This window comes from Sceloporus undulatus, chromosome 6, assembly GCF_019175285.1.
Source record: "Sceloporus undulatus isolate JIND9_A2432 ecotype Alabama chromosome 6, SceUnd_v1.1, whole genome shotgun sequence".
NCBI classification, from domain to species: domain Eukaryota; kingdom Metazoa; phylum Chordata; class Lepidosauria; order Squamata; family Phrynosomatidae; genus Sceloporus; species Sceloporus undulatus.
The window spans coordinates 101,335,822-101,346,248 of record NC_056527.1 but is presented as its reverse complement, the minus strand read 5'-3'; the positions used below and the strand labels follow the sequence as shown (position 1 = coordinate 101,346,248).

The 10,427-nt window shown below is 43.0% G+C and overlaps 2 protein-coding genes across 3 annotated transcripts in view; one reads left to right on the top strand and one right to left on the bottom strand.

Annotated features, from left to right (window-relative positions):
* LOC121935751 (zinc finger and SCAN domain-containing protein 23-like) overlaps positions 1-10,427 on the bottom strand; it is a 482,958-nt gene that overhangs the window by 133,301 nt on the left and 339,230 nt on the right. The window lies entirely within an intron of this gene.
* On the top strand, positions 22-6,891 carry LOC121935747 (zinc finger protein 883-like). Its single transcript, XM_042477585.1, has 3 exons — positions 22-1,121; positions 2,048-2,174; positions 3,206-6,891. Exons 1-3 carry the CDS (start codon positions 387-389, stop codon positions 4,246-4,248), a joined length of 1,905 nt encoding a protein of 634 aa, XP_042333519.1. The 5' UTR covers positions 22-386; the 3' UTR covers positions 4,249-6,891.

The window sequence follows — 10,427 nt, the reverse complement described above, 5'->3', positions numbered from 1 at the left end:
ACATGCTCTCAGCCTCTGGGGATGGCAATGGCAAACCTCCCAGGAACAAATTCTGCCAAGAAAACGCCATGATAGACTCGCTGTGGAGTTGCCAAAAACTGGAAAGGACTTGAAGTCACACAACAACAGCAAAGCTCCTTAGAGGGGACTTTTGGTGTGCTCTGTATTCCATCTTGGGTTTTGAAACTAGAATGTCTTGCCTGCAAGCAAGCACTGTTCTTGATAAGGCCCAACCTAGCTAACGTCATCTTTTGACTGCAGTTCTGCCAATTCTGGTGTGGGAGATGTGGACTTGAGCCTTGCTAAGGCCAGCTCCAAGGAGACAAAATGGCTGTGATCCAAGAAAAGTGGTAACACTGACTCTTCTTTCAGCTTGAGCTGCCTTTATGAACAATCCAGAGAGAGGAATGGAGGAACCAAACCCAGCACGTCCTGAGCTGGGTGAAGGGGCAGGAAAATCATCTCGGATCATTCAAGCTGGGGCAGTCAGCGAGTTTCTGAGGTGGGCTACTCCTCAGCAGAGTACAGTTGAGAGACAGGAAGGAATGGCAGCACATGGAGAAGCCCAGTGGCAAGAAATCCTAAGGACGGTACAGGCCTCTCACTCAGGATGGGCAAGTTCTCAGCTGCCAGAGTTGCCTCCATGGGATGACTTGTCCACATTTGAGCGGGTGGCTGATGCCTGCCAGTGGCCTCGAGGGGAAGGCATGGCCAAATTTCTGCCAACTCCATTCAGTGGTGAGGCACAGCAGACCTTTAATACTCTAGAAGCCAGAGACAGGAGAGACTTTGGGAAGGTGAAGGCTGCCATTCTACGGGGGGATGTTGCAAACATAGAGAGGCAGCGCCAACACTTCCGCCAGTTCCGCTACCAAGATGCTGAAGGGCCTCGTGAGGTTTGCAGTCGGTTGCGTGAATTCTGCCATCGCTGGTTGGAGCCAGAGAACCGCACCAAGGAGCAAATCCTGGAGATGCTGATCCTGGAACAATTCTTGATGATTCTGCCAAAAGAAATCCAAAACCAAGTTCAGGCACGGGGGCCAGAGACCTGTGCTCAGGCTGTGGCCCTAGCAGAGGGTTTCTTGCTGAGGCAGCATGAACGGATAGAAAGGGAACAACAGGTGAGATCATTTCTTTGTGGTCATCTTAGTAGATGCAAGTAGAACTAGAGTTTGTCTGACAATTTTTTTGAGGGCTCCAGATGTGGGAATATACTTGGATACTAACTTATGTAAACACATACACTTTGTAGTTTCTACAAATGGACTGAGGGGGCTCAAATTTGCCTTGAGCAAGGGTGTCTCCAGAAAAGACTATCGCTGTGGACACAGATGAAAAGAAAATATATTTCTAGGAACTTATGAAATGTTGCTTTTTTCCAGCAATGAGGAAGTTATTTGTTTGCATGAAGTATCCCCCCTCCCCAGTCTAGGGCAACATGAAGCCTATGGGCTGCATGAAACAACACCCTCCCCCCCAGGTCTTTTCTTCCCATTGCCTTCACTTGCTGCGGCAACAATTAGCCTCACTGCCAGCAAAACTCTACTGCCAAAATAGCTTTTGTAGTGGAAATCATGTCGTCTGATGTTGATGGCCTGTCTCCACTCCAAGATGAAAGGCTGGCTGTGGTTAGTGGTGAGTAAAATACACTCTGTACATAATTAGATGCATATATGTCTTCAAATAGTACAAGACATGAGCCCTGACACTGAAAACAGATGCCAGCTCTGATCCAAAAAAGTAACTTGGGAAAGGGGAGTCTGAGAGGAATACTGTTTCTTTACTCTGGCTGGTGCTATGAAGCAATATCAGAAAGTGTAAAAAAGTGCATGCTTTGGTTGCCTAACAATACTCCACACATCATCTCAAGGAAGAACATTTGCAGGGAAGGAGAAAAATGAATCTTGCATTCCCCAGACTGTGGCCCTGGCAGGGGGTTTCTTGCTGAGGCAGCTGTCTTCTATCTCGAGGACACCCTGTTTGCGAAAGCTGCCATGGACCCAATATTTTTTTCTCTTGTCATCTGTAACTTTTGCTGCCATTTCAGGTTTCTAGAACAGTTCAAGGAGGAGGTGCAAACTGCTCTGAAATTCCATGGCCGCACATCAATATCAGGCCAAGGCAAACCTACAAGGAAGCCAAGCAGCAGGATAATGGGAATAGCAACACACTGGGTAAGGAATCCCACACTGCCTCCTTCTTTGTGGACAGGGAAGTATGGTCCTTCAGATTTTGTTAGACAGCACCTCTCATAATCAAGACATGCACTCCCTCAAGATTAGGGGCATGTCTATACTGGCTATTTAATCTGGGTCCAGTTTGAAGCATTATGCCTTGGACTGGCCCTGGAACAACCAAAACGGTGACCACATGCACCGGCCAAATCCAGTGTGGCACCACATCAGTGTGCACACAGGCCAGCCAGGATGACACTGCATCAGCTGCACTGGCCTATCCCTCTTGGTGCCACTGCCATGGATAACACTTTCTTGTGGACAGGAGCTCTCTGCAACAGCCTGTTCGGTGCATTGCTACCGATGTGGTGGTAGTTGCGGCTCCAAAAATGGGTTATCCCCTTTTCCTGCACTGATCACCATGGGGAAGGATGGCATGGCTGTTGGCACACTGACAACAGACTGGGCTGAATCAGACTTGATCCAGCTGTCCACCTGCCAAAAGAACCTGAGGTCACTCAGTGGTTTCTAGGAAACACTGGACTGTTCCCCAATTTTGCTTGGTTTGGAGCGAAGTCAGTTTAAGGGCCCAGAAACCATGGTCTCTCTCTGGATGCAGCTGTACCTCATGAGGATTGCTAGTACTGGCATGGGCGTAAGTCTAGCATTTTTCCTCAGTGTAGACAAGCTCTAGAACTCACACTCTATTTTAAAAGCAGATGACTTAAACTGTTATGCTACTACAGTATTCTATTTATCTACTTTACCCTCCAGATTTGGCATTCAGGTTTGTGAGTGTATGTGAAAGTCCAATTAATCTGCCACACTTTATTTAGCAGTAATTTTTCTATACTGTACTTCATTGCTTTTTTTTTTTTTTTTTTTTTGGTAAGGTGATTCGGAGTACAACTACTTTAACAAATTCTGTGTCATAAGCAGAATGGATTTATATTTTTACCCTGGGTCCCTGCCCACAGAATCACATTTTTGGAGCAAATCCAAATTAAATTGTTTGTTTAAATACTTAACAGGTGCCAAGTTTTTGGGAAGAGCTGGACAGTACTTTCAGTGTCCAGATTGTGGGAAAAGGTTTCGAGGACAGGAGGAACTCCGAGCTCACAGCGGCATCCACAGGAAGGACAGACCCCATGCCTGTGCTCAGTGTGGGAAAAGATTTACGCGCCCCTCAGGCTTGGCCAAACACTTGAAAACTCATTCAGGGGAGAAACCTTATCACTGCAGCCACTGCCCCAAAAGCTTCATCCAAATGTCCCATCTTACCAGACATCAGAGAATACACACTGGGGAGAAACCCCATCCCTGTGCCGAATGTGGAAAACGTTTCAATTGCCCATCAGACCTGGCCAAACACCAGCACATCCACACAGGTGAGAAACCCTTCCGCTGTGCTGAGTGTGGGGCCAGGTTTAACCAGTTCTCACATCTCACACGGCATCAGAGGATTCACACAGGGGAGAAGCCTCATGCCTGTACTGAATGTGGGGAAACCTTTAGCCAGCGGGCACATCTTGTCAGCCACCAGAGAATCCACACAGGTGAAAGGCCCTACCGCTGCACCTACTGCCAGAAATGTTTCAGCCACCTCTCCGCTCTCACAGTGCACAAAAGGATCCACATGGGGCAGAGGCCCTATGGTTGCCCTGAATGTGGGAAAAGGTTCATTGCTTCATCCGCTTTAACCAGGCACCAGAGGACTCACTCGGAAGAAAGACCTCATACCTGTGATGAATGTGGCCGGAGATTCAATCAGCTTTCTCACCTTCACAGGCACCGACGGACTCACTCAGGTGAGAAGCCCCACAGCTGTGAGGAGTGTGGGAAAAGATTCAATCAACTCTCTTCTCTCACCAGACACCAGAAAATTCACACAGGAGAGAAGCCTTATCCCTGTGATGAGTGTGAGCGAAGGTTTGTTCGACTGGCCGACCTCATCATCCACCAGAGAATCCACACAGGAGAGAAGCCATTTCGCTGCACTGACTGTGGGAGGAGATTCAGGCAGAAACAAACACTGGTCAAACATCAGAGACTTCACCCAATAGCAAATTCATAATTTATGCACACGCACAGACACAGACAGACTAAATTTCCCTGCCCTGTGGGTTTGTATCCAGAAAACTGATATTCCCAAACTTTTGAAATGTTTAAAAGCTGTGGGAGAGAGCGAGAGAGAGAGAGACATTAAATTCCAGTATCCTTGTTTCTCCTATTAGCTACCCCTTTGGTTCTATCAAGGGAACAGATGTTTCCACCAACTGTTTTTAAATTAACAAAAAATAATCTTCCAGTCAAATTGTAGGGGTGTTGGATTGAAAAAGGTCGCACATGCACCTGGGTGTGCACACACGTTTCCCTTTCTCAAAGGTGCTACAAGATCTCTCTATGTACTGATTCTACAGACTAACACAGCTATATCATTGAATTTCCCTTTCTTGTTCATGTTTTTTTTCCCCCCATTTTGGGAGGCCACAATATCAGTAGCCCTTCATACTAGATCAGGAGCAGTCATTTGGACGTGGGAACTGCTGGGATAAATAGGCCTTTCTCTGTACTGTTCCACTGATCTGAAGGCTCTGAGATCAATCAAGCATAAGATGTAAATACTTTACTATTGGGAAACATTGATTTCTTTTTAAATAATCCAAAGAAAAGTTGGGGAAACAGAAAGAAGGGTAGGAGATATCTGGATTTACTTGCTTCTCTGTTGTTTTCCTGGTACTAAAATGGGCTTCCCCATTGTCAACCCCATTTTGTCCCTTGATGTTCTCTTCCATCTCCTTTAAGACTGTATGTAGGGTATCACTCAATCTCAGTTTCACAGTGGATTAATTTAGGACAAATCTTTTCCTCTCAATTTGAGATGGAACTTGTATCACTACCACCACTATTTTATGTAGCTCCCAAAAAATAACAAAAAGGCCATACTGTCTATATCAGCAGCCCTATAGGATAGGTCATTATCACCCCCCCCCCCCCCTCTTTCATAATGAGGACCTAAAAAGATTATATGATGTGCTTAAAGCCATACACTGAATCCATGGCAGATCTGGAATGTGAACAAGAACATTCTACAGATGGTGGGCTGTACTGTATATACTGGATAGTATCAGCTCATGTTCTGTCCTGTACCTTTAGTTCACAAAACAGTGCTGTTTAGCCAATCCCCACCATTATGCAAGACTTTTGTTATCCACATTTTGCAGATAAAGAACTGTGGATTAAACAAAACAACTTGGCCCAGTCCCTCCACTGGAGCATGTCAGAACTGAACCCCAGGCCACTCTTGCCTTCTTGGTCATCAGTTTCAGTCTTCTTGGGGTTTGACTTGGCTAGAAAAGATCAGAATAGAACTAATGTTCATTCCCAAATGCTATTAATGCAGCAGCAGTCTAGTTCCTTTCCGATGCCTCTCCCAATGAGACCTTTTACTTGGAAAGGCAAATACTGTATGTGGAATTCTTTCACACTAACAGGACAAGCATTTTGCAGGATGGAGATAAAATTACAATAGCAACTTCTGTATCTCAAGAGCTTTCACAGCGCCAAGGATGTTCATTGACATTTCTCCTGAACTTGTCCATCTTAGCACCTCTGTTTCAACTCCCATTAATTTTGGCTCCCAAATTAAGTCATATCTAGAGATGAGGTAAAGCTTTATCACTGAGCTTCTGTCTTTCATTCAGCCTCTTATTCTTTTATTCATTTTCAAGACTAGAACAGTTTTTTGGCGGTGGAGGCAAGGGAGGCTATTGGATCCCACTTTGTTCTGGTTCTTGCTGACTGCCCTCATTCAGAGGCAAGACAGTGCTTAGAAAATACACCAATTGACAGAAGCAGGAATCCCAAGCCTCACATTTTCCCAACTCTACATGAAAATTTCTGAATGAAAAATGAATTCTTGAGAATGTTGCTAGGTACTAAACTGTTGATAGATATTTTCCCTTGGGGAATGGGAGAGGCTTTGGTGGCTAAGAGCAGTAATGTGAAACCTGATTTTTCTCTATAGCTTCTGTTTAACCAGAAGAAAAAGAAGACTGTGAGAGTTTATTAGTAATATTCCTTCTTTCTTTTGGCATTGGTTCAGTCTACTAAATCAGTAAGGCCACTGGAAGGAAGACTCTGCAAAGCCAGCTGTTTTACAGTAAAAGTTTTCTTTCAGAGACTCTTTGTTCCACTTGCTTCTGCATCATATCACTTTGTTTTAGCTCTTCTTAAGGAAGCTTTTCCCAACAGGATATTTTATGCTCTAGCCAGTCTTTTTTATCATTTTAGATGGCGCTGTTGGAGATGGAAAATGAGGAACACAATAATAATGAGACTGTTAAAATTTTAACAAAACAGGAAAAGAAATTGTTACTTGAGTAGATGCTTATTTCCCCAAGTAAAATCAATGCTTGTTGCCTTTGAAACCATAATCATCATAATCATGTATGATCTGTTGACCAGATTCTGAAAGGAGAGTGGCTATAGCCCTCTTGCATACTGAAACTTAAAGCCAGGGGGTTCTTTGGGGACCATTTTGGTGCATCTACTGCACATACTTGCCTTAGAACAAGTAAGTATCTAGAGAAGGAAGGAGGAAACCTCAAGAAGCCCACTGGTAACCTCTTAAGGGCTAGTTGGAAAAAGGAAATGAGTAGCTGGGACAGGACTGAATGGATTGGGAATCATGTGGAATCCAAACAATACTGGGGATGGGGTGGAGGAATGGCATCTGTTTAGGGGAAAGACATGGACAGTTTGCTGCATTTTTGTGCTAATGATTCATTAAAATATGACTTAATGTAGATGATTGCTTGATGCCCACTCTCTTGATCTGTTTACATAAACATATCTCCCAAAGAAACTAAAAAAGAGTTTCAGCCTCCAATTATCTGTGAATGAAGAATTTCTGATGTTTACTGTGGCTACCTCCCTGTTTTGTCCTTGCAGGACTGGCCCACAAAAGCCACCTAGGAAGGCTGAACTGCTCCTGTGAGCAGCTCCATTATTCATGTAATACAGTAGGCCCTTGTTAGCTGCTGGGATTTGGTTCCAGGATCTTCCTTGGATATCAAAATCCATGGATGCTCAAGACCTATTATATATAATGGCATAGTGAAAAGGTGTTCCTTAAATCATTAAGGGTTGCTTTTGGAATGTATATATATTTAAAGTATTTTCAAGCTGAGGATGATTGGATCCATGGATATGGAGCACCAATTGTACTGCCTCTCTCATTGCTTGCCTTGAAGAGGGTAAGATGGAAACATGCAGCTTCCACTCCTATTGTCTATATGTAGGAAGTTAGCATGCCATATTCCCATTTAGCTCACTGCTTAAGCAGGCTGGACTGCCCTAGAGGGATGGAAATCGGATGTTTCTATGTGAGATCTTACCCTCATCAAGGCAAGCTTTAAAAAAGTATTTCCTGTGTCAATACTACATGCTGCAGTACATATCCAGTGACCTTCTGCTTGTGGGATTGATTTCCTGTTTTGTATTCCTCTTGGTTGTAAAAGTCACTTTCACACCTGTGTCAACATTGCTTTCCCATTTGTCAAGCGAGATGCTGTTACATACAGAATCCCCCCCCCACAAAACTGAGCACAGAACATTACCATTTTAATTGACCACCAACAGCAAGATGTGGCTTTTCAGCTAAAATGAGCTGAAAGGTGAATAATTGTTCTACTTCAATGAACAGTCATGGTTCTTGAAATGGTATCCATTTAGGCCTAAATCCTATCACTAATCTGAACCAGAGAGGTAGACCCAGTGAATCAATAGAACATCATTTGGGCAATGTCTATTGATTGAATGGTTCTGTTATTGTTGTTTTCAAGTCACTGTTGAGTTATGGTGACTCTAAGGTGAACCTACCATAGGGGTTTCTTGGCAGAATTTGTACAGAGAGGGTTTGCCCTTGCCTTTCTCTGAAGCTGAGAGAGTATGACTTGCCCATGGTCACCCAGTAGGTTTCCATAGCCAAGAGGGGATTCAAACCCTGGTCTCCCGGTGTCCTAGTCCAACATTCAAACCACTACTCCACATTGGCTCTCATTGAATGGCTATACTTTAGCTCAAACCTAAAGTTAGGCCTTAGATGGCAGATGTTTCCCTCCTGGGACCATTATTGTTATGTGATATCAAGTTGGCTTTGATTTATACCAACCTCGGGGGTTGGAATTTAGACTCAGAACACAGAAAAAATACATAGTGTCAATCTAGACAGTGAGGAAATTGGAAATAGTTAACAAATTCCTGTACCTAGGATCAAATCCTCTCTTTCTGTTGCCTTCCACCTTTCCTAGCATTATTGTATTTTCTAGTAAGTTCAGTCCAGACAATGAAGAAATTGAAATATTTAAATAGTTCCCATACCTTGGATTAAACACTGATTAAAGATACTAGGAATGGGAAGGGTGTCTATGAAAGAACTAGAAAAGATCCTGAAGAGTAAAGATATACAACTGAGCACTAAAGTTAGAATCGTCCAGGCAATTGTACTGCCAGTCACTATGTATAGATGCAAGAGCTGGACAGTAAAGGAAGCAGACAGGAGGAAAACCAATTTATTTGAGATTTGGTGCTGGAGAAAAGTGCTTAGGACAACCAAAGAGACAAACAAATGATGGGTCCTGGAACAGATGAAGCCAGAAGTCTCATTGGAAATCAAGAAGAGCAAAAATTGAGGCTGTTATACTTTGGCCACATAATGAGAAGGCACGGATTACCCAAAAAGACAATAATGCTAGGAAAGGTAGAGGGTAGAAGACGGAGAGGAAGAATGCTTGTCAGATGGATGGACACAGTTGGGTGTTACAGGTAGGGTTTTGCAGGATCTAAGCAGAGCAGTTGAAGATAAGGGGTCTTGGAAATGTCTCATCCACGGGGTTACTATGAGTTGGGATTGATTCGAGGACAACTAAAAAGAACAAACGCAGTGGGGCTTACTCCTGAGGAAGTACACCGAGGACAGCTCCTACCTTGAGAAGTGGCTGGAGTTCTTTGCATTGCCAGGTGGTGGTGCTACAGACCTGGTAGATGGCACCTGCTTGTGTATGTAGTTCCATTGTGTTTGTTTTTCCTTTCAGTCCATTTGACAGTTGTAACAGCTGTCTGGTTTGTCTGTCAGAGGGTAGTTTGTTATTGATCTGTATACACACATTTCAGCCTCAGCCAGTTTCCTTTCATTTCAGGGCCTTACGACTGGCCACAGCCCATGAATTTCAAACCTGGCTTATGTCCTGATTCAACATGTCGTTTGGGTGAACATTTTATTAACATCTGCATTATTTATTTCTGTATTAGCCCTCATCTTGGCAGATAGAGAAAAACTACTCAGTGTTGGCTATTTGTTTTCTTACCCTAATGAAAATTCCAGTGTATTATGGAGCATTAAAATGTTCTGGGTCCACAGGGATATTTGTGAGTCCAGGATCAAGGGTATTCCACAATAACCAAATACTATGAAGCACAAAATGCATGTTTCCATGAGGAAGAACGCTTGCTTTGAGTAATTCTCAGCTTTATTATTATTATTATTATTATTATTATTATTATTATTATTATTGAAAAAAAGTAACTCAAATAAATGAAATAGATTTGTTGGTGAAAATTGAAGACCTCAATTTTGATTTCAAGAAGGAGTGTAAATCTCTTTTTTGTGGAAATTTATTTTTGCAATATGACATCTTTGAATGTAAGACATGTGTATCATTGATTTTAACTTATTGGATAAATAAAGACTATATAACCACTAAAATTTCTGTCATAGCCATTTTTGTCTAGAAAGAAAAAAAAACGGTTTATGCCAAGTGGTTAAGAGACAGGGGCACCATTTACAGCTTTTGAGGTGAAAATGTCATAAAAGCTTTACCTTGTAGATCTCTTTATGTGTGAATATTGCAACAGCATGTGACTCTGGAACAGTAGAAATCATCCTGTCCTTTTTGACAATCTTTCAAAGCAGTTTAATACCATTATATAAATATAGGCAGGAGAGCAAGTATGGGGGCAATGGATAGCATACTGGTAGGGAAAACTGTGTCCACATCCTTGTTCTTTGGGTTATGTAGTCACTACCTCTCTTCCTAACTTACTTCAGAGGCTTCTTGAGGTGATAAAATGGAATGGGAACCATATATGCCAAGCTGGTGATTGTTTGGCCATCCAGATTTTAAATCGCATCTCCCAGTATTCCTTATAATTGGCTATGCTGGTTTGCGATGATGGACATTGCACTGCAAC